General features: G+C 36.9%; 1 protein-coding gene across 1 annotated transcript in view; it reads right to left on the bottom strand.

The window, feature by feature from the left end:
• Window positions 1–24,428, bottom strand: part of BBS9 (Bardet-Biedl syndrome 9) — a 286,626-nt gene that overhangs the window by 89,620 nt on the left and 172,578 nt on the right. Inside the window, exon 22 of the mRNA XM_082287559.1 lies at window positions 23,778–23,888. Within this exon, the coding sequence (XP_082143685.1) occupies window positions 23,778–23,888 (111 nt within the window). The remainder of the gene's footprint in view (window positions 1–23,777; window positions 23,889–24,428) is intronic.

The following is a 24,428-nucleotide window of genomic DNA, read 5'->3' as shown; positions in this document are numbered from 1 at the left end:
AAGTTGAAGGTGCAGGGTGTGTTGCTGCTTCCATACCTCAGGACAAACCTCCCTCCCTGTCTACTTAAATAACAGCATCAAACACATGCAAACAACAACAAGAAAACAAAGCATTTAAAATTTTGGCTCAGCACCATGCTAATAGATGATATAAGAGCACAAGGGTATGAGCACAGCCAGTAGGTGCCATATGTTGGGAAGTGCCAAACACTGCACACAAGGTACTAAGAGACTGCTGAAATAATTTGCAGGCACTTGGGATGACGCCTCTGGTTGTGCACTGCCAGCTGTTACACAACACATTCCTGGAATGAGATCAGTGTAAATGACCAAGGCTATGTTTAGTGTGGGACATAATGGGTTATGAATCAGGAGCAACGAAGACAAACCGGTCTCTTTTTTTAAAAAAGACATGTTTCCAGCATGTATTAAACACACCAGTAAAACAGTGACTGCCACTTTGAAAATATCACCATTTATTCCACTTAACATACCACCTGTATGACAGAAAACAAAAATATGTGAATACAAATGGAAAGCAAAATTCCACCACAGTTAAATATACCACACAGAAAGACCTTTTCATACAACATTATCAGTCAAAATAAGAAATGTCAGAAAACATAATGTCAGTGAAATCTTCTAATAAAATTAAATTTCAGCGAGGCTGCAGCCAAAAGAGACAGCAATAAAATCTTGGTAAACAACCGTACACTATGTTTTAGAAAAATATCAGAGGAGGAAAATCTAGCACCATTTTTTGGTTTTATTTCAATCCTCACTATTTCATTCTAACAGAGCTCTTTTTGCAATTAACTGGAGAATCAAATTAAGGGGGTTAGTCATCTAACTACCTAGTAGGCAGGTGTAATCAAGTGAGTAGGTGACTAAATCCTGAAATACAGCTGTGCAATTAAACAGCAAACATAGCTTTGTGCTAACAAAATTATAGGTCATCTTTCAAAAACAACCCCTTAGGGTAAGAAGAAGAAAAAAAAAAAAAAAAAGAGAGAGAGTTCCTTATACTTTCTATGAGATTTGCAAAGCAACTGATCCTTATACTTCAGCACCCAAAGGCATTTCTGTTAGAATGAAATTTGGTGCAAACAAACAAAATAATTTAAAATGAAAGGGACATGTAGGAGGTTCATCAGTAACAGCTATGCTTTTAATCTCCCATACAGCTTAATAATTAGACAGATCTGATCCAAGCGAGCCAAATTAATCTACAAACTTGCTGAAACCAAAACTCTAATTGAGGTTTCTACTCCCTGTTCTGTGGATCAAGTTATTAAATCATTTTGGCCTACACCAGCACAAATGTAATGTGCTCTTCTTTAAAGCCATCAGGTTTATAAAGCCATGATATCTTTTTTTTTTTCTCAGAAGTCTGTGGACAAGTTCAAACACACGAAGCCATCCAACCTGAACAATGTGACGTAGAGGTAGAGCAAAGAAACCCCTTCTCTGTAACTACCCCCAAATTTCTGTTGAATCAAAACTATGAAGTTTTATGGTGGGGCCAATTATCAGGTCAGTTTGGTTGCTTTTTTCTTCCCGGGTCTTATTCTGATGTAGGTCTTTAAACTTCTGCCCCTGTTAAGCCTGTGAATCAGTGCAATTTACAGCACTCCTTAAGATAACTGAACATGGGCAAAGGCAGCATAGACAAGAGCTACAGTATTCTATGTAGAGAGGATAACTTTTATTAATGAAGCAGTACAAAATAGACCACCTCGTGTTTTTCACATATCAACTTACAGAAAAATTAAACTACAAGAACACTTTAAAAAAATCAGGGTTTGTCCTACTCTTCATTTCAAAAATATAGTTCTATATGCTTCACTAAAACATAATAGAGAACCACAAATTCATGGTACGTTGCATAAGAACAACTATGAATGCTGCAATTCAAAAGAGTTACAACAAAATACTTTAAGAGCACAGCTCTCTAGTGGTAGTGAAGTGCTTTGACTTAAAAATACTTCTGCATTTAAACCAAAAAGCAGAGATAAAATTTACTGGACAAACTAAAGAGATCAGAACTAGCTCAGGTTTCAGTTGTGCAAACCACCTGTCTACGAATAGCACCACTGCTAATACACTAACTTATTTTCATAGCTTTATGAATAGGGCCCAAAATAAGCACAGAATTTTGCTACAACATTTGAATATTCCATTTGTAATATTAAAAACATGCATACAACTTGTCAAACTAGAAGTGACTACAAATACATAACTGATCCTAAAAGCTATTATAATGAATCTTCAAAGTTTTTTCTCTGTTTTTTAAGTATGCCTATTTTTTTATCCTGCAGAATAAGATGAGAGAATATAAAATTAAACAAAACTTCAATTCCATTGAGAGAAAAGTGAGTTAAAAGATATTCATCTCTTGTGCATCATTCTTCTGAGAAAAGATTTTGCTTGTCAGAACAGTAATGCCTAAGGGAGAGTACCCTCAAAGAGGCACTTTTTCCCAAGACAGTTTCTGTTTAAAGGAAATATGTTTGAATCAGTGGGGTTTGGATGCATAAACCTAATAAGGTGCAGCTGTATTTTTCCTTTCTCCATAGAAATAAGTTTAAATCAGACTGAGAAAAATACAGTTAATAGTCTAAAGAGGCATCAAGGATAAGAAAAGTGGTTATGGCAAACACTTTTAAACTGACCTTATGTACAGGGCAAGCTTTCATGTAGAGGATAAGGGCAACCACCCCTATCGAAGTTCAAGCTGGTTCGAAAAACAATAACCTTTTAAAGGAATCTAATATGGAAAAAAAAAAGTTTTTTCTAATAAGAACCCTTGAAAAAATCCCAACCACATGAAAATCTAATTGTCTAGATATTTGGCAAGTATTGAGCAAGCCAGTCTTTCTTAAACAGCACATGGATCCTGAAGTACCCTGAGCATGTTATTAAAGGTTCACTTCATTGATGGATAAGTGTAAACTGACTGCAAAATTTTGCACCTGACCAATAAAGAGCTAGTTTCAAAATTATATTGAGATTTTCAAAACTTCCCAAATAGTAATATTTGACTAAAGTTACTCTCTCAGACTAGAAGAATTCTAAAATTTCATCATCTCCTGATTATTGTAACTTATGAATTTATAAAAAGGTTTGTAGATTAAAAAGATGGCACAGCACACAACCTAGTTAACTTTTATTCTGCTTATATGAAAGATAAACTTGCCAATGAATGGCAAATGTAATTGTGACTGCTACATGAAGACCAACTTAACTGGGCATCCACAAAACTCAATGAAAAGCTGATCAGTTTGGCAAAGTCTGTTTCATAGCCTTAGAAGGAAAAAGTCCTGGGCAGTAGTAAAAGTCAAACTAAACCAGTATCAAAGACAGTCAAAAGTAAGTTTTTATCAAAAAGGCACATTTTTAGTTTTGTAAAAGTTGATCATGGATCGTACTGCAGGTCTCTCTCAGGTACTTAAAAATTCAGTTTACGTTTCATTCCACTGATAAAAACATTTTTTGGCCAGTTCTTCACACAGTAAGATAGCCCTTACCAGACAGGGATGGTCAAATTTTTTAAAACGCACATTGCTCTAAATTTCCACACAAAATCAACTTATAACAGTATAAAGCAGTGATAGATGCACTAAGAAAAATTCCTTTAAGTGGAATATCACAATGTAGCAACAGTTCCTATTCCAAGTGGGATGAAGAGCTGTAGGTATGTAGGTAAGAACAGTCAGACTAGAGATTAAAATATACTTTTCAACTTTTACTTGAATGTGGGAATACACTTAAATACATTCAATACTTGAATGATCCATAACAGGAAATACTCAGGTAAAAACAGAACAGGAGGACAAAATATTCTAGATGAAAACAATTCCAATTACCTTAAGAAAATAATTCGTTTAAAGCTAAAATTCCATAGGTAGAATATGAATATTTAGTCAGCAAAAACCAATTACTGAAACTCTTTACTCAAATATGAGTAAAAACTGAATAGCATGTTCAGCTAATTCTGTTGCCACTATCAGTGGCATACACTGGATGCATCTACATTGCAATTTAAATTTGGAACAGAAGTGAGCTTTTGAAGTCATCCCCACTTTCTGCACTGTGATTCATATATCATGGAACTAAAAGAATACAGATGAGAGTCCTTTTAGATGGAGCAATGCTAGAAAATGTAGTCCAACCACTAATGGAGCCCATTGGACCAGATTAGAGAGAGTAGGAAGTGAAACACCCTGAAATATAGATAGTGTGAACATCAAGCTCTCCACACAAACTGTTTCCTTCCACAAATGTTGAGCGGTTTTTGCCCTGCACTGTTCAGCACAGCCATTACAATCACTGTTTAGACCACAAATTATGCCTGCTGTCACATGCACTTGCTTTTAAGTACTGCAGTATAAAGTGTACAAACTGCACTGTACTGTTACTCATTCCTGCTCTTTGGAATCTGAACTTAAGATATCTTGGTCTCCACAGCCCCCGGCAGACAGACAACCTGCTGATGCTACGCTTCTACAAACGTAGTAAAAGAGCATAAACAGTACTGATTTCAAAATAGGCAACAGCATTCTTCCATCCTCATAATTTAATTTTCCAGGGCTAACTCAAACACTTTTGCAGCTGTGCAGAGAAGTGGCTGACAGAACTGCTTGAGGTGGGACTAGCAAAATGTGCAAGCATGGCATGAGGAGTTCCAAAGCAAAGGCACTGTCAGACATGAATGCCTGAACCTAGTAGAGCTTCTTCCCCCAATGCCATGTGGGCCCCTGCACAGCATTCAGGTGCCAGGGTAAACTCCAAAACAATCCATGGAAAGATATGGGTAGATATGTGTACCTTCACACATGTTCTTCCTATATACTATATACTACATATGTAGTTCTTTAGAGGAAACTGTTTTCTTCACTAACTATTGAGAAGCTGCAAATGTAGGTGGAATGAATGACCAAGTTTGAACCAAAGTTCAGCTGGTGTTTACAGATACTGAAACGCTCTTTAGGGGCCCAAAGTGAGCAGTCAAAATACAGCTCTTCATGCTTGATGCAAAGTGCATTTAATTTAAAAGACAACCCTATCAGTGGTATGAATGATCTTGAATATATTGGTGTTAAGATATACTAACCAATAGCAATATTCAAAATAACTAAAGAAAATACTATGCTATCTACTTTTGCTGTACTGAAAAGTGAAGTCAGGGAAGCAAAACTCTAACCCCTGGATTCACTGGAGACAGTAGAAACTTGTCTTCCTTTTTTCTCTTTTTAAAATGGCAGGTATCTAGTAGGGTTGACCTTTGGAAAAAGCAAAAATCTGCTTCTTTCCAAATCTAATAGATTAAGTAAATAACCTGAATATTTGGATAAACATTCCAATTAAATATGAGTAGCTCTACACAAATTTTATACAGATCCTGATGCAGAATTAAAAACTACACAGGCACAAACCTTCAAATAATAAATTATATCTAAAATAACTCAGAAGTTCATTCCAGAAGAGATTTAAAATGTTCATAATTTAGTAGGACATTTTTGTTTAAAGTTTTAATGAATGAAATATAAGATACTGGCAGCTTTACCTCATTCCACTGCTGTGAGCTCAGTAGAATTTAAGGGACATAAGTGGGGGGACACGTATTTCAAGTCGCATAAACATAAGGAGTGTCTTACACACATGTTTAGCATTGTTTTCTTTATTTTACCACATGCTTAATAATGCACTTGTCTAAACATACTTTCAGGTTTCAAATGCACCATTTAAGCATACTACAGATCTCTGCATATCCTCCAAAGGTGGAAAAGTTTATACTTTCCTATTGGCACCCTTTTTGTGTTAGATCAATCTAATCAGTTAAACTGTACTACTTATGTTTGATATTGCATTGCCAGTGTTGGTGGTCCTATACTTCCTCTCCTGTCAAACCTCCTGCAGGTATTTGGCTACCATTTTTCCCTTTTCTATTAAATACCTAGTCGTTAACACATCATCTAAAAGCATGGCAATGATTTGAGACAGCAAGGAAGAAATAAAGAGCAGAATATTAAATTTGTAAAGTAGCTGTCTTATGCCACTTTCCTGGATGGGAGTGTGGGGGAGACAGCACTTGAAGATATTTTTCTCCCTTTTGTTATCTAAAATTAAAATTTTAACTGAATTGCTCTTTAGGTTTTGAAAAATACTTCCATATAATGTTGTTACCCCTCATTGCCCCAAGATAAACCAAGAGTTGCTGTCAAGCATCTGTTATACAGGACAAGATTTAAGCTTACTGAAAATGGACCCAGAGTTCATTCAGTCCTTAAAAAACTGGACTTCATATATGTTCAATATATTTTATCTCTGTATAAATTAATGATCAAGTCATTTTAAAGCATCACTATTCAGCACACTGATCTGTACTAAGGCTCCTTTGGTCACAACATGATAGACTGTTTCTGATCTCACCTAAATGCATACTACCCTTACATGAAATTAATATGCCCAGCCTTGGTTTGGCAAGAGAAAAGACTTGAGTCTATGCCAAAATGACTTGTCCAGTGCCAATGTTTGTATCACCAAAATACCTGACAAATCAGTTTTCTTATCATTGTCCCAGTATCAGAATTCTTCTGCCCCTTCAGGTGAATCTATTACCAACACATTTCCTTTTCTATTGACTATAAATCTCTGTCGGAAATCAAAGTAAATTTTTTACAAATTTCTCAAATTCATCTGAACATGAGGCAAATTTCCTCTTTCCAGAAAAACTCAAAAATAATGATTCCAGCTTCTACTGGAATGGCAGGTGGAAAGAGGTGTCATATCACAGGGCAAATGGATATGAACAGGTAGGAGAGAGAGACATATTTTTCTGGGAGAAAAGAGGTTCACAAAACAAAGGAATGTCTATATACAGATTCTTATGGAAAGTTTTGTCAGTTATTTTATATCTGTAAAAAGAGGGAAGGTCCCTTGGGATCTCTATCATGATGAGCCTGTTAATTCTACTTCAAGCAGTGCCTGCCAAGAATAGTCTCCACTGAAACTGTTACTTATGACAAAATCAGGCAACAAGCATTGCTTAATGTACATTGCAGATTTTAAAATGCATCTCTTTTGCTATAAAAATAGAGAACAAAGCACATCACCATGGATATGCAATATGGACAATAACACATATCTAGTGAAATCAAATTCCAAAGACCTAAAATGGCTTTAAAAACCTACCTCAAGAACTCAAATCCAACTTCTATTTTTCTGTGCAAGCAGATAATGGTGAACAAACAAGCATTAAACACCTGCCTTCAGAGAGTTAGCAGAATATTTCACGAGACTTAAAAAAGAGCCCACTCCACCTTCTTTTGGGGCATAAGAACCAAGTATGTCTCAAAGCTGCTACACTGGAAATTAGAGACCTTAGCATTCAAGTTGCTTTTTGTAACTTAACGCTGTCCGCGTCATTAATTGTTGTCTTCCCTGGTGGGGGAGACTTTCAGATTTTTTCCAGGAGAAAAAAGGAGGCGAATGGGACTTCATGCTTCTCAGTCTCCAGATAGGTGTTTATTAATTCTTATCTAAGGAGTACAAGCCACTGGCATGGCCTAGACATAGCACAGAGCAGAGAATGCAGCAAGAAGACAACTTATCAAGATTTCACAGCCTTTTTAAAGGTAAATTACCCAATGAAAACTTAAAACACAAGATATTTTCACTTTTTTACCAATGTCCAACAAGTTCCTAAATCACATAGACAGGAACTGCAGAATTCTTTATCCAACCATCCCAAACCACTATTGCTGCAAAATATGGAGTTAGTGAAGAAGGAGAAAGAAGCTTTTAACTACAACTTATCCTCCATTTTGGGGTTTTCTACTTCTATCTATTTACTATGCAAATAGACCTAAAAACTCTAAATTTTTCACCCTGTGATAATCTCACATATTATGCTATCACCTAATTCACACCATTGTAGATTCAAACTCTTCCCAGAGGCTAGGCAAATTTTCCCATGGACAAAGGTCAAAAACAGTACTGTCCAGGGGGGTAAAACCTTTCAAAACAGGCAGAGAAATATTCTCTGCATTTGAGGTTCCCACATAACTAAAAAAAAAAAAGGGGGGACCAGACCACAACAAGATAAAACAAAAAAAACTTCATAGGCTGTTTCTCCCACAGCTAACAAGGCACTCAGCAGGTAAACCGTGAACAATGACTGCTTTGAGAAGTACTGAAACCACAGATAATTCAGAGACCAAGTAACTCTTGAGGAAAAAAATATCATTTGTGTTTGAAATAGTGATTTAGGTAGATGATTTTGAGAATTAGAAAATGCCTTACAATACCTAATTTATCTTATAATAATTTTTTTAATTCCTATATAAACTTCAATTGTTATCATCTTTTCCACAAATGCATTCCTACTGTTTTACAGAAATAAGTCTGGAAACTCTTTCTGGTTTTCTAGACTGAGCCACATGGATACTTATTATTTCAGTTAGCTACCTTTTGATTATTTATTACAATTGTATTATATATTATTCTCACGTCTCTTCTGTGATTCTGTAAATAACCAACAATCTGATTTTAGGAGGAAACAAAATCACACAAACCCGTGAGCAGTGCTACTGTAACAGTTTGAGCCGATGCCTTTTTTGCCTTATTTGTAGCTGCCTATGTGTAAATTCCTGCTTGTAACATTAGTACTCATTCACACTTCTGGAGAAGAAGTTCAGGAACATAACCTGGCAGAGAATCATTCTTTTGAGCAATAAGAACTGAGAGGCAATGCTCAGCTCTGGAAGAAACCCTGATAGCCATTGACCTAAACTGCTTAAGAAATTATCCTGAATTTGGAAGAAACAAATGGACAGTAAATACAGACAAGACAAAATTCAGTTTGGGGAAAAGATACTCTCATCATTGAGCAAGCTATTGAATTCTTGCATTTATTTCAACTACCTTTCTCTAAATGTAATATAGAAAGTTTCACATGCCACCTATAATTGTTCTTTAAAATTCAGGAACACACAACACACTGAGAAACGGTTACCTAATTCTTCTGAATGAAATCCAGACTACAAAATCACAGAACTACAGAGCAGCCATCATATCCGGACAGAAAATCCAGCAGTCCTGATCACCTTCACAACTACCAATAATTGCTAGAACCTTCAGCATCTCTACTGAATATTACAAGCTGAGCACTGAAAATAACTGAATATTCTCCACTACAAAAAATTACTCCAAGATTGGGGAATAAAAAGAAGAAAGTAGGAGTAGAAGGGGCATCACTTCAAAACAAAGCTGATCAACAGAAAAAACAGATCTGAAATACAGATCTTAAGGGTTATCACAGGAGAGGGGAGTGCACTTAATGGGAAAAGAAATCAGCTTTGGCTAAACACTCTGTTTTCCAGTTTGTCTTTGCATTAGAGTACACAATATAGGCCATAGCATATTACATGACTGCAAATATCAAATACTGAGGACCCAGAAAAAAATGCTGATATACAGGATGTGACACATGACTTTTAGTCAGTGCATAATTGTCAGAACAGTACTTCAGAAAGCAAAAGAAATGCAATTTTTTTGTTTAGTCCCATTTATTGTTATTACACATTATTATACTGTGTTTATCCGATAGCCTCTCTGAAAAGTCCTATTAACAAAAGGAAAAGAAAAGAAAGAATGGTATTTAATTTTAGACCATTCCAGATTGATCTCTAGTCTATGCTCAGATATCTGGAATTCATCCAGAATAAAAACTGTATTTTAGAAAAAAATGAACTAACACAGATCTTGAACAGTTATCCTAAAATTTAGCTGTTAGCTATAAATATTCCAAAATGTTAAAACTGCTGCTCAAGGGTATTTACATGTTGGCTTAGCTTCGTGTTCGTGATGAAGTCTTGACCTATTCTCCATTTGACAAAACCAAGGAAATGCTAAGGAGAATAGGAGAAGCAGCTATCCTAATATGACATTTCTTTCAGGCTTGCAACCAATTTTACTCCAAGAAGGACCAAACACAGCTGATATAGAAAGACCAGAGGGCGTTTTCACTTTGCCTACTATACTCCCTTGTGAGTTCAGTGAGACTACATATGCTTGGCAGAACATGCGCTTAAAAACTTTGTTGGATTAGGTCCTGTGTCCACAATTTTAGAGCTGTGAGAAAATTGCCAGGAAAAAGCATAAATGAGTTCTGGCACAATGGACTGTGAACACAAGAATGAAGAGGCTCCCCATCATACACAAACCACCTTCCATGGCATAAAAATAAACTAGCATTTCCAGCACTGGTTCATTAAGTAAGAGAACTCAGAATAACTTTACAATTACACTTACTAAGGCATAGCACACAACTTAAAATATCCTATTAGCATTCTGGGTTCTTTTCTCAATGCTCCTATTTAAGGGTCTGATTGTGCTTTAGCTACTGTGGCAGCATAAGCTAACATAAGCTGGGGCAGTTGAGGCTTCCCCATTCCCTTAATTCCTTGATTCACTCATGCTCCTGCCATTATGAGGTGAATGATTCAGATAGCTCATCAATTCAAAGGCTAGAAGGCAATCACATGTTATACTTAATTTGACATTGCTATGGCCTGCTGCCATAGGGATGGTCGTGCTGTCCTCCCTATGATGCACATACCAACCTCTCCCACAGCAGAACCAGCAGCTTTGCAGCTGTGGATACAGTGAGTTACAGCTCACTGACCCCACAAGACAGTGACCTTTCCTTTTGTTGGTCTAACTATATATAAAGATACAGGTTAGAAAAAAAACAGCTTGAACCACATTTTGACATTTCAGTCCATTCAGCTCCCTAAAGCTGCCTTACCACCTGGTCATCATAAATAGTGCTGGCACCAGTAAATGGAGAAACACGTGGCGGCTGAGAGGATGAGAAGATAAAGCCATGACAACTTCCCCTCTCTAAAGTCATTAGGATACAACCAGTCTAGTTTTGAATTAGCTACCCTGGTACTGTGGCAGCCTAGCTCTGCAAAAGTTATCTTTTCAGGCATGTTTTGCAACAGGCCTGAGGAACAGTTGCAGTGATTGCTTGTTTAATGCTGCTAGCAGTGCAGCCCCGAGGAAAGCATGCACATGTTTTTAATCATGCTTTTCACAATTAAAAGCTTTACTGAATTATGACTACAGGGGAGAGACACCCATGTGATGTGGCACATTTAATGTATTTTCTCTTTTTTTTATTTTCTACTGAGCTATTTTCTTCTATCCCATGTTCTTACATTGCTCCTTTTTCATCTTTCTCACCAACAATGACAGCAGTTGCCAAGCTCAAAGTAACAAATTGTTAGTACTCATATACACGAGGAAAAATATAACATTTGCTGGAATACACACAACAGAATAAAGCTAGAAAATCTAGAACATTTTATTGATAAATAGAGCCACAGGAGACTTCTGACTCTGTCTAACCGCATATAATTTTACTATTTCTTATTCCTAACTTTTCTATTTAAGGTTTTCTTGAATGGGATTGAGGTCACATCAAAATCCAACTTACAGCATTCTGTTAAGGCTACTTTCCAGAAAACAAACCTAGCTTCTAACTTCTAAAGTAGTATTCTCCAGGGTGCTAAGACATAGCTGGGGTATTGCACAGTGCTACACAGCCCATCACTCTGTCCGTGACACTCAAGGTATTAGATCTGAAGACAGTTTGACATCTATGACCCAAAGTACATTTAGAAAAAATAAATCACTGATTCAATCCAATTATGAACATGAAGGCAAGGGCCTTCTATGGGGCAAGGGCCCTAAAGAAATTTTAAAGACAATTAAACGAAGAGTTCAGGTTTTAAGAAGTATCTCATTTGCTAGATAGGAGCTACACAGCGAGCTGAAAAGCTGTGTAACCTAACTGGTGCCACAAAATTTTTTACTCTGTTTAGAAACTGAGCAAGCTAAGAAACTACACAGTTTCTTTTGTGGTTCACCTTGACCTGTGAGGCAATATGGGCTATAAAATCACATGATACTAATAAAAGCAAATGTGTCTTCATCAAGTGATATAAAACATTTGTTTTGGGGGTACCATGAAAGGAATCAGACTTAGCTCTAACACCACTCCAAATATCATATCCTGTTCTGATGAACATTTAAGAACATCTATTTTTCCCTTTTAAACAGAACCAAACTTTTAAATCAAAATCTTTCCTAGGAAATACAAACTATTTTTGCATCCACCCTCTGTTTCCAAAACTTACTTAGCCTTGTGCACTGACCTACTGATTAGTAACCCTGACTCATGGGTGCAGATATATAGTAACACAGGCTGGGAATACACACCTGCTTCATGCACTGCTTTGTGCAGCAGGAGTACATCTGGTTATATGTTCCAGTAGCCATCACAAAATTCAGCACTTACACTGCTTTTCATTCATTCCTCTTTCAGCCTCATATCCTACTTTTGGCAACATTTCAGTAGGCTTAATACTAAATCTGTGAGGGTGACACCCAACCACAGGGAGACATAATTACTCTAACAGGTGAAATAGCTGAGAGGATACTCTGTGGGGTACAACACCACCAAATAACTCAGAATTAGAATGTGCTTAGTAGAGATGGCTGCTAAATATTTGATGAGGCTGACAAAATAACTATTTACCTCAGAGTAAGTTATAAGCACTGCATTGTTGGAACTGTTGATTTTAATAACAAGGGCTACTGCTCTCCTGTTGCTTGTCCCTTTTGTGGCAGTCTTCCTAAGTGTATTGTTTAGTCCCAGGGTACTAAACAATTCCTTAACAAAGTCATCCAGTCACCCTCATCAGTGTGGTGAACTTGAATCAGTTCTGGAAGCCTGACTTTTGAATTCTGATCTGTCCCTTGATCAGTAAACATCAGAAGACCTGCATTAACTACAGTCAAAGTGTCAATAACTACTACATTTAATTTTCCAGTGAAGTGAGAAATATGATAGATTCAAGTACTGGTTACAACACAGTCACCTGTGCTGCATCTCACAGCCACAGGCAAAGAGAACCAGTTCAAGAACCAAGGAGTTCATGACAGTCCATCAGCTATGATGGTTGTGACAGCACACAGGGATGAGGCCCCAAAAGATACTACTTTTGAAAGTAGAATGTGGGCTCCTGTGAATTAGGCATATGTTCACTCTGGAGAACTATGTCATCAATCAAAAACTGTGGAAGAGCTCTTAACACTAAGGCAGACAAACATAAAATAAGAATTTTAGTGTCCATTTTAAGTAACCAGTTTTAAGAACTACAGCCAGCATAACCAAAATGTGTACTGCTCCAGCACACCAAATGTGTGACATAAATTTTGATCTACAATAGACTACTGGGATTTGGGGTAAAATCCTCTTCTGAGACATATCAACACCAGCATCACAGTATCACCTACTTGTACAAGTATGGCAATCACATTGCCTCTATAGAAAAGCTGTGAGTCATAGAACCTTGATGGTGCAGCAGCATTTTGACTATTTCATTATAACAACTAAGAGAAAAAAAATTATGATTCCAACCCCGGAAACATTTCAATACATTTCAATACTATTCACAATATTATTTAATTCAGATTATATGCTCTGGCAACATATATCAGCCATATTACCAACAACATCCATTCTGTGACAATTCAAAATTCTAGCAAAGCTCCAAAGTGGCTTATAATGGCACTGATAATTTCCACAAAATGACATGGAAAACCTATTTGCGGTTCCAGTAATACGCTCCAACAAAGAGCATGTGGGAATGTGCTCCCTCTTTTGAGGCGTGTCAGCAGTTCTTTAAATGAGAGTCACTGTTTCCATTCAAATCCCATATTTTTCAGGGGGTTGCAGAGTCAGCCCTCAGGGAGAGAGAACTGATCCTAGCGCTTTCAGGTGCTTTCATGCAATCCTGTATCTCAAAAACAGTCCTTTTTTCTTTTTTCTAAGGAACGTTTAAGCCATTAGCTCATAATATGGATGGCTGCCTTCTGGAACGGTGAGGGGAGAAAGGGGCGCAAGACACTAAAATTACTTCTAAAAGAAGATATTTTGGAAAATAACCTCTAACACCTCCACAATGTCATTTTTTTCCAGCAAACAGTTCCTAAAGATCTAGAGCTAATCTCCATTTGGTGGCCAATGTTGACAAGCTATAAAGTGAGTCTTGGCATTTTGGGTAACCTGGAAAAAAAGACATGGAAAACTATTTTAAAGGCTCATCCTGGACTTAACAAATAACTAATACTCATCTGATATATCAAACAATTACAAAAATATTAACTTTGGGGTTCTAAAAAAAGTAATAAAATGGTTTTAGGACAGAAGTAACCCTTACTAAGTATAATCTGACTGTTATATAAAACATAAGCCATACAATTCCAACTCCAAGTTTCTGCATCAGAAAAACTCCTCCTTGCAGTGCTTAATGAGTTTTTGGGATTTCCTGAAACTTGCAGTACTGGTTTTCAGCAGTAGAGGAGATCCTAAAGTGGAGTGCTCAGCTCTGTTTTGTGCTATTGAATGCCTCCCGTTTAATTACCTCTTTTATACAAAGTTGGATGGTAGAAGTTGAAAGTATCCATCTGCCAACTGTGTTGTCCAGGCTATGAAAACCTGAGCAGGACTCAATATGCCTGGCAGCATCTTGTAGTGGTTTTGTCCAAAATACTCATTACTGTTTACCTTCTGTGAGATAAGAATTAGGAGAAATGCAAAGCAGGCACCAAACTTGAAAGAATATAAAGAAGTTTATTAACAGACCTAAAAGAAGAAAAAAAAAAAAATCATACCACACCTTCAGAACACTTCTCCTCCCCCCACCTTTCTCCCTTCTCCCACTGACAATGTAAAAAGACAACCCTTGAGATGTTCAGTCTGTTTACCACTTCCATAATAACCTTGTTCAGTCCATTTAGGAAGAGGAGTCTCTCTTGTCCATGCTAGGAAAGCATTATCACAACAAGACAGCCACCCGGGTTCTCTGCTCACATGTAAGTCCCTCCCCATGACTTGCAGCTTTTCCCACAACTGCTTTCGAGGGTCCACTCCTGAACTACTGGGGTAAAATTTTAAGGTTGAGCCATTCAGAAATAAAAGTTCTCTTCACCCATCTCTGGGAGCATTTCATCTCTAGGAACTGAGGCCCTTCTCCTTCCCTTTGGGAGCAAAGGGTCTTCCTCATCTTCATCTTTAGGGCTATCTCTGGGAGCATCTCTAGGAACTGAGGTTTTCCCCTTTTCCATGTGGAGCCAAAGTCCTCATCGCTTCCATCTCTCCCTGTCCAAACTTCTCATGAAATTACAGCTGCATCAGCATCTGCCTATCTCAGTGCAGGTGCTTTTGCTCACAAGTTGAACGCTCCACCCCCCATGCCTTCATGAAATTACAACGGGATACTCTGATATATCATAGCTTTACAACAGAATTTCAGCTTTAATCATCTCCTCTTTCTTCTCCCTCAGGTTTTCAGCTCTTCACAGCAGTAAAAGGGTTAATCTCACCTCGGCCTTGCAGCTGGAATGTTGCTTATCGCTGTTGGTCACATGATCCTTTGCCGACATCGGTGTAGCTTCAGTTGAATCTTGGCCGAACTGGAGAGGGGGGAGAGCCGAGCCGCTCCGGCTGCCCACAGCAGGGCTGTGGGGGGTTCCGTGGGTGGATCAGGGCCCATTGGCTCCAGGATGGCCGTGGCCCAGCCCGGCCTGGCCCAAGCAGGGTCTGGACCAGGCCCACTGGCCCCTGCATGGGGCCCGCAGCCACCTGTCCCAGCACAGAAACAAGACAGAGAGACTCTGCCTCGGAGTTTCCTATTCTTAAGTGTGGATCACAGAGGTGGTCACAACTTTAAGTGGCTTAAAAATTGTCCATATTCAAACTGGCCAGCTGATAGCTTCTGTCAAGTCACAGAGGAAGCTGTAAGCACCCCTTTGCAAGAACATCACTTTCCAGGACTATGCTTGCTAACCCATGACACATCTAAAATCTTCTTGGTTTGTAATGTTGAGCGGGCATTCAAATAATGCATTGATGAGTTTCTCTGTCCTTTTATTCTTTCTCTTTTTTTTTTTTTAATAATGACATCTCATTAGAAACCAGAATAGCGTGAAATGCTTACAGTTTTCAAAGATTGACACGAACATATAGGAACCATTAATATCTAACACAAATAAACATTAAGAATCAACAGGAGAATGTAAACTTTATAGATAGTATTCTATAATGTCAATAAAGTAGCACAGATATCTGCGTACTATCTCACAAACCAACAAAGATCTGACAAAAGAAGTGAAGCCAGGAATAATGCACTAATCCAAAGGATGTGTGAAATTCAAAGCTATCCATGTTCTGAGCAAAAATTATGATTTCCCAGTTAACCAAAAAACTAGGTACAAAGTTTTGTGTAACAGAACTGGAGAGTCAGAAGTGCATTAGGTGGGAAAACAGATGTCTCGAGAAACAAGCTTTACCGAGTATTCAGTGAAAAGATTTCACCCAAGCTAAAGAAAACAGTACCCAGCAGTTCAACCATGAGAAAAGTACAAAATGCTGGGCATATTTGCAGAGTGCACTTTAGATGGCAATACTTGATGCAATAGAGAAAATAATTGGTGTGAGGAAACAAAAGCAACACAAGAAGTCTTACATAAGAAAACACTCCTAAGAAAAATGGAGTATTAACCTCCACGACACAGATGAAAAGTAAGCAGCAGCAAATAACAGAAAAGTCAGGCTAGTTTCTTTCCTGCCCATCTTTACTGGCAGAAGACAAGTGCGTGAATGAATCCTAGTGACAGACAATCATCTACTTCTCTTAAGCTCATAGTTATGCAAGAAAACTGCCAAGGAAATATGAAAAACAACATTTAGTCACCAAAAAAAAAAATCTTTCAAACCTCTCTTTTTTTTTTTATTCCTTCCACTGAGCTACAGTTATCTATTCATAATTCTTAAAACTGTGTTGAAATTTGATTCTTGGGTTTGTTCCATATTTACCATGCCCTCTCTTCTCAATTTATCTTTTATGTGTTCCTTATTTTCCATTATCCATCAGGATTTCTCATATTCAGGTCTTGGTAAAAATAAGGAAAGGCTTTTTGAAAGATTCCCGAAAGCTTTGGATATGGCCATGAGTATGTTGTTATGCCTTGTATCACTCTTTATTGCTCCCTAACTGTAACAATAGCAACCTTGTGCTAATAATTTTAAGAGTACCTTTGAACTCTCTCTTCATTAAAAAACAAAACAAACCGAAATACTTTACACAAACAATTCTTTCTACTAAAGCCATCAAATTTGAAGGAAAAGGGTCAGGCTCTCTATAAGATGACTTTTTCTTTTCCTACCTCTTTTCTGTGATGTCACAGCAAACTCTGAGTCAACCCATGAATCAGAGTGTAAGGTAGCCCTCAGTTCTTTGTTACATTGACAGTCATGAAACAAAGCAGAATTAATCAGAGACTTTTTTTAACCTCTGAATGAAAACATTTTTTAAAACACTGTAACAATTGTTGGTATGGGGCAAACACAGAGGCTGATCTCTTTACTCACTGTAGTTGGTAATACACCTTATAATACACTACAATCTGCAAATAATAGAACATATATAAGACTTGCTGTGTTCTCATGTGCTATATTACATTTCAGAGGAGATGTATATACAAGCTCCTGCTAAAAGAGAAACTGCACTTCATCTGGTATTGGCTTAATGAAGGAATTCTCACATTAATCTCTTAAGCTGTACTGCTCTTTAAAAAAACAGACTGTGGAAAAGAAAACCTCCATAAATCTCTTCAACTCTCTCCAGAAAAATAGGCTTTTTGTAGCCCAGTGATTTTCTTTGCACCTTTTCTTGTGGAAACAATTAGCTTAGCAATTTTAAAGTATTAGGTGGGCCCAGCTGCAGGGTCCTGGTATCTTTCCTTTTGCACAGCAATATCCATACAGAAAGAAGCAAGGATCCAGTCTCATAATACCACAATACCTCAGTGGGAAATACTTAAGTGAGTAACTAATGACATTAGGTCTTGAAGGAGCTTTCACTTACCTGAGGCCATCACAAGTTTCTGCATTTTTGACAGATTTGTTTCTAATTCAGGATTCTTTATTAGTCAATGACAAAATATTGCATTGCAACTCAATTATCAAAATGCTTGAAACTGTACTCAAACTGTCAGTGGCACATTTACCCTTCAGATGAGCCCTGTTAACTGGGCCTCAAATGATTTTTAAAAATAAGTCTGCTGTTCTCTACTTTTGCCAAGAGTGTAGTAACCAAACTTCAGACAGAAGTTCAGGTTCAAGACTGTAGCCATGAACAGCTGAAAAGGCTGTGTTGCCAACAGTACTGATTCATTCAGCTGATTGTTTAGAAAGTTCACCATGGGCATGAAATCCCCTTCCAGACAGTATGGACATTTTTTCAAAACTATCTTTAACCTAACTTAAACATTTCCCTTTTATTTAATCTCATGTACAATACAGTTAATATTACAATTTATTTCTGTCCTATTATACTGTCCAACCTGAAAAAGTGAATTGCTTTGCTATGTACATTGCAAATACTTTTGCTGTAATTGGCAAAAACATCAGCATCCAAACAATTACTAGTGCAGCAAATTATGATAATTACAATAACAGTAGTAAGGCCACCTGCATCTTACTCATGCATGTTGAAAATGTAGGGCAGTTATTAGTCCAAGATATAAACAATAAATGTCTGAGAGAAAATAGAAATCTTTCACAGACCTGTTTTAGAGTTTTTACAAAATATTTAGGCACTCTTCAAAACAAATTCAAGGATATGCCTTTGCTCATATGTGTAGGCAAGAGGTAATATTAAGAACAGTACAGCACAAAAATAAAAAGACTCAGTGGAGAGCTGGCAGCAATTTATATCCAAAAGCTCTTTACCATCTAACTCTTTGTACAAAGCCAAGTGCTTAAGAGTACTCCTTTCTAAAATCAAATACAAGATACACTATCACAAAGTTTCATCTTATACTACATCACTTTTTGATGAGCTACTTAGCAGATGGCAGTTCCACAGAGTTGTGCATTCATAAGAAAAAAATAAGCATATGGCTACATTTAAATGTGTCACCAGGCAACTTAAAGGAAAATAGTTTCAATCTTGTTTATTAGCAAGTTTGTGCAACTAAACATCTTTCTGGATGTTCTTTGCTGGAACCATGGAATAGTTCCTAAAATTGTCTAGGCTACTAAGAACAGCAATCTTTGATTAGAAGGGTGAAGTTGAAAGATCCTCTTAAATGGCACCTACAACATCTACATGAGCATTGCTATTCAAAGCTGGAGAAAACGTAAATGCAGCTGTACAATGTCTGGGTGCAACTTTGGAGGGTGTTTTGAAGATCTGACTCAGAATGTCTTATTTTACTGGAGTTTATAGCTCAACTTCACAGTCATCTATGTATAGCCACTTGTCTATTTAATCAAAAATAATAAGCCAGATTCAAATTAAAGACAGTAAAAATATATTCCAAACATAAACAGATTATAAATTATAATAGATTATCATAAATCATAAATGCTGAGACAGTTTTTGGTCTTAGATGCTTTGACTATTAAACTATGGAAGTTTATTTACTTTACTAAATATAATCATACAGAAGATGAGAACTTCGAAATCTAATCTTTAAGTCATCTAAATATTTGCATGACAGCAACAGACAAAGATTTTAACTAAAACGGTGGAAGCACAGTAGCAAATCCAAATGCTAAATCTTTTGTCTCATTAATAGCTTCTCAGAAATATTTGTGTTTAAACATAAATGTAAATATTGAGCCATACTGCTCTCTCAGGAAGAGACGATTACTCTGAATTATCATGGCAAAGTCAGGCAAACATTTCCCTTATATATTATAGACTTTTTTTGGTTTGGTTTGGTTTTTGTTTAGATCTATCATTTACATGATAGGTTTACAGGATCTTAGGTGAAAAATTCTGCCAGGAAAATCAAGTCTTACAAGTTGTGAATATTCTAATACCTGCATGACATGACACTTCACAAATCTGACTCCTGGTGTATAAAAATCCTGAACAAGTAAGCAAATTAAAAAGTAATCAGCACAATTGTTTCACACACACACAAAAAAAAGATCAAAACAAAACCAACCAAAAAAACCAAGATACATATTTCAGCCCAATCATTCTTGTTTTCATACTAACTTTTCATCTGCTTTTTCATCAATTTAGTGAAGTTAGTCATGATTTACCAGCATAAAACTCTTTACTCATAAAAAACCAACCAGACCCTTTCTGTGTCAAATATTCACTTGGAATATTGTTGGAAAAAAATATTGGTTGGTCTCAGGAAATTCTCTTTCATAGTAAGTAGCATGTAGCACAGAGCATACAAGAAATTCAGAACACTTACTGTAAGGGCTATATCTCAATAAATGCATATGTTGTTATTACATCCTAAAGCTCACCACCAGCACAGTTTAATTGTTGTTTTAAGGTTGTTTCCCATATTCCTTACAGATTTCTCTAAAAAGCCCTCAGGTACGACAACTTCCTTATACATCTTTGTGGCAAACCATATTTTCAATTAATTACACCAGAAATATTTTAGCACAAGTGAGGGCTTGAGAAGTGGAGCTCTGCAAATATTTGTTAATTGTTACCTTCTAGAACACATGAAAATTTCTCCATAAAATCAAACCACTCAAGCAGACTGCAACTCTAGTTAGAAATTCATAACTTGTAAAGAAGAAAATGGAAGACAGCAGGAAGAGTACACCAAAGAGAAAGGAACTCCACAGTACCTACGTAGAGTCTACAATCACTACATTTGTACTTGTGATTGCAGCAGAGGTCAGCATTGGTATTGTAGCTGTGAGCTCATGGAGAAAGTAAAGACATAACACATGAACTCAACTTCAAATTACATTCAAACTGTCCACCAGGCTTGTGCAGTCCATGATGCAATATACGCTGCTCTGTCTAACCAAAACAGCAAGAACAAAATTAGCAGGGATTTATCATGCTAACATTATTCCTCCCAATGCAATGCACACAGACTGTGTCTAGAGGTGGCAAGCAGGAAGAATTATTTTCCATTCACTGGACAGCGAATGTTCAAGGGAGTATTTTGTACCCACTCAAAGCAAAAGCCTTCTAAAAGAAACTACTCCTACAAGAGCAGTAATGCCACTAGCTTCCAAACAGCATGAATGGGATCCCATTCTCTACTATGAAATCACAACACACTTGGATTAGAAAGAAATAAATAAGTGTCTCGGTTTGAGACAGATGATAGGGAATACAGTATCGTACAGACACCCCAGGACAACAAGTGAAACAACCCAGTGAGAACTGTTTCAGCAATTAAAAGAAAACATCATAAAACTAGTAATTCCCCTTCCAAAGAGACTCCATGACTGGGCTAAAACCATTCATTCTGTCATTGCACAGACTTGTGGCATGACTACTAGATGTCATTTTCTGCTGCCCTAAGTCACTATTCCAAGTAAAGCCAAAAGTCTCACTCACATGCTTAGCAGCTGCCTGGAAAGTCTCAGTATAATACTTTGCATGAGATAATTAGCAAGTCTGTGACAGGATGATGGCCTACAGCACAGTTTCTCACAGAACAGTCTTCCAGGTCTCAGTGCCTCATTTCCCTCAGTTCTTTGCATAGCTCATACAACATATTATCATACAATCACAGAATATCCTGAGTTGGAAGTGACCCACTAGGGTCATCAAACAACCAACTCTCAACTTATAATGAGAATCTATCTTGAACTCCATTAGGAAATGAAGGAAGATATATTAAGAAAAATTATTTTTACTCTACACTGTCGTTTTTTCTCTCTTATTTACTGCACATAGTTAAATTAAATGCAAAGTCAAAAAAAAAAAAAAAAAACACAACAGAAAATATTCTTTGAGGGCTCTTTGTAATCACCATGGTCTTGCTGCAGTCAGTGGTGCCTGAGCAAGAACTCAGTCCAAAAGTATCATGTACAGAAAAACACTGAAAGGCTGTGATTTCATGCCTACTGTTACCTTCAGGTTTAAGTAGCTCCCTTGGCTCTTATGCTTGTAGCAATTAGAATTTCCAGACAGCTCAGTGGCAGATATTCTAGGTGTTCTCTACATTGCAGCACTAACTGGCAGATGGCAGTCAATTCTTACCATGAATGAATTAAACTCACTCGTATAACACATGGCTGTAAACCTAGAGATTTTTTAAAAGCTTTCAAAGTTTTCATTCTGCCTTTTATAGTTACAAAGCAACAACAGCCAGCTATGTGACGTAAGTCTCAATTTTTATCATGGGCTAAGACTTACACTAGGATATGCAGGTCCCCATGCTGTTGTTTCTGGATCTCATGAATACATTTCTACACTTTTCCACTCATGCTAGCCTTTTCAGTAATAAGGTTATTTAAACATAACAGAACACTATCTACTGAAGAACAAATATGTGCTTGATCAGAAGACTGGAGCATCAGACAAAGAGAAATAACCTGCCATATGTTTGTGATTTATTAGTCTAGTTGCCTGAAGTTGGAATTTTATCAGGCTTGTATCCTACATCAGAGAGATGATATACTTTTCTATTACCAGGAGGGTACTTAATATATCCAGATGGCAAAGGTTAAACTATATTTATGTCAACGTTGACAGGCTCTCTTCTTCTAGTGACCTGAAGTCCATGAGGACCACAAGTAATTAGCACTCTAGAAAAGTCAGAGCTTTAGGCCTTCAGGGGATTTTTCAGGTTGTTTTTGTAAGCAGGTACTAATTTTTGAGTTTTAAGTTACACTGTGGCATTATTATGCATTGCTGCATTAGATATCTTTCTTTCCTGCCCACTATTAAAAATTTGCTAATGTAAATTCTGCTATCTAAATTAACTATATATTCCAACTCCCTGCCTGTCCTACAGTTATCTGGGAAAAAAAGTAGCTGAATGCTTTTTAAACACACAATTGGCTGAGTTTTGCAGATGTATAAGGATTTTCTATTTTTGAGTATTGTTGGTTGCAACCTCTAAGCTACTCTTCTTAACTTCAACGTCCATCCATAATGAACACTTCTGATTCACAAGCAACATTCAAATACACTTTATAATAAATATTACAGGACAAAATCAGACAAGGAGAGAGGGAAAAGAAGTGTGAAGGTACAACTTAGTAAGCAAAATGTGAAATTGCTATAGTCAAACCCTGAGAACTTACCAGACACTTTATTAAACTGCAAGGCAGTACTTTACAGTGCTGCTTTTAAAATATGTTAACGCTATATCACAGTTCCCGGCAGCATGAAGTCTTTCCAGAAAATGTGTCATCACTGTATGCAGCATATTTTATAGCCAGTATAATTTCATTTTATTATATCCAATAATATTTTTCTGAAATTCTAGGAAGTCTCTCCACAAAAGATAAGTAATGACCATATTTTAATCAGCTGGCACAAAGTGTAACCACCATACCACAGGAAAAAAAACCACCTTTATTACACTAAAATACCCTCAGTTTCATTTTGCCTCTGTAGAAGAGATCATGAACAGAACCTGTGAGAATCTCGTTCAAGTATTATGTAGCACAAAACCTTTCAACTGTGTAGTTATTTAATTCCAAGACTGATCTTTACAGTCGAGCCATTCTTGACAGAATAAGCTGAATAAGCTCAGAATCCTACACATTGTACTATTGTAGCAAGAAAAGCTAGAAATTATGCCAACAAAGGCTGAAATACATGCCATTTGTTTCATGTGTCCACAAGCATTCTGAAAAGATGAGCTGTACACCTCTAAGTGAAATAACATAATTTTCCTTTTCTTACCAGGCTTGGATTTCTGCTTTGTGATCTGCCCGTTACTGGAAAACATTGCTGTGGAGCCCGGTATAATGGTCCTTTCCTCTAAATCAGACTCTGGGATTGTAGCACAGCCACCTAGTTGAAAATGGAATACACTTAATGTGGTGTTTATGTAACAAAACAAAATTCATTGGTGCATAATTGAGGAAAAGAGGCGATAAATTAGCTGACAGGAACACATAAAACTGAAATAGTCTTTACTTTCCCTTCACAGAAACATTTGTTAAAGAAAACTATTACCATGGTTTAGAAGGCTGATTATGCCTTAATGACTTCTCTCTGCTACTTATGTCATTTTGAAAAACGTTTGAATTAACTTAGACCACAGAATATGCAAAACTGGTTCCACATAAAACATGGAAATAATGTGATTTGTGTTAAAGATCAGATTACTGGGAGCTATTTTTGTAATAAAGGAATTAAGTGTGAAAGAAATAACTTTACAAAATCAACAAACCTTATGAAGATTGTTAGCTTGCCACAGAGAATGACATGATGATTTTTTTTGGATGGGCTATTAAACGCAGTATTTTTATTAAAGATCTGGAAACACAGGGATACTTTCAGTGTCCAATAACGCACCTTACTCAAGCGATTATAGGATGTATGGTATAA

The sequence above is a fragment of the Coloeus monedula genome, assembly GCF_965178545.1.
Source record: "Coloeus monedula genome assembly, chromosome: 1".
Taxonomy (NCBI): Eukaryota; Metazoa; Chordata; class Aves; order Passeriformes; family Corvidae; genus Coloeus; species Coloeus monedula.
Note: the sequence above shows the minus strand (reverse complement) of the source record. Positions and strands in the feature narration are given on the sequence as shown.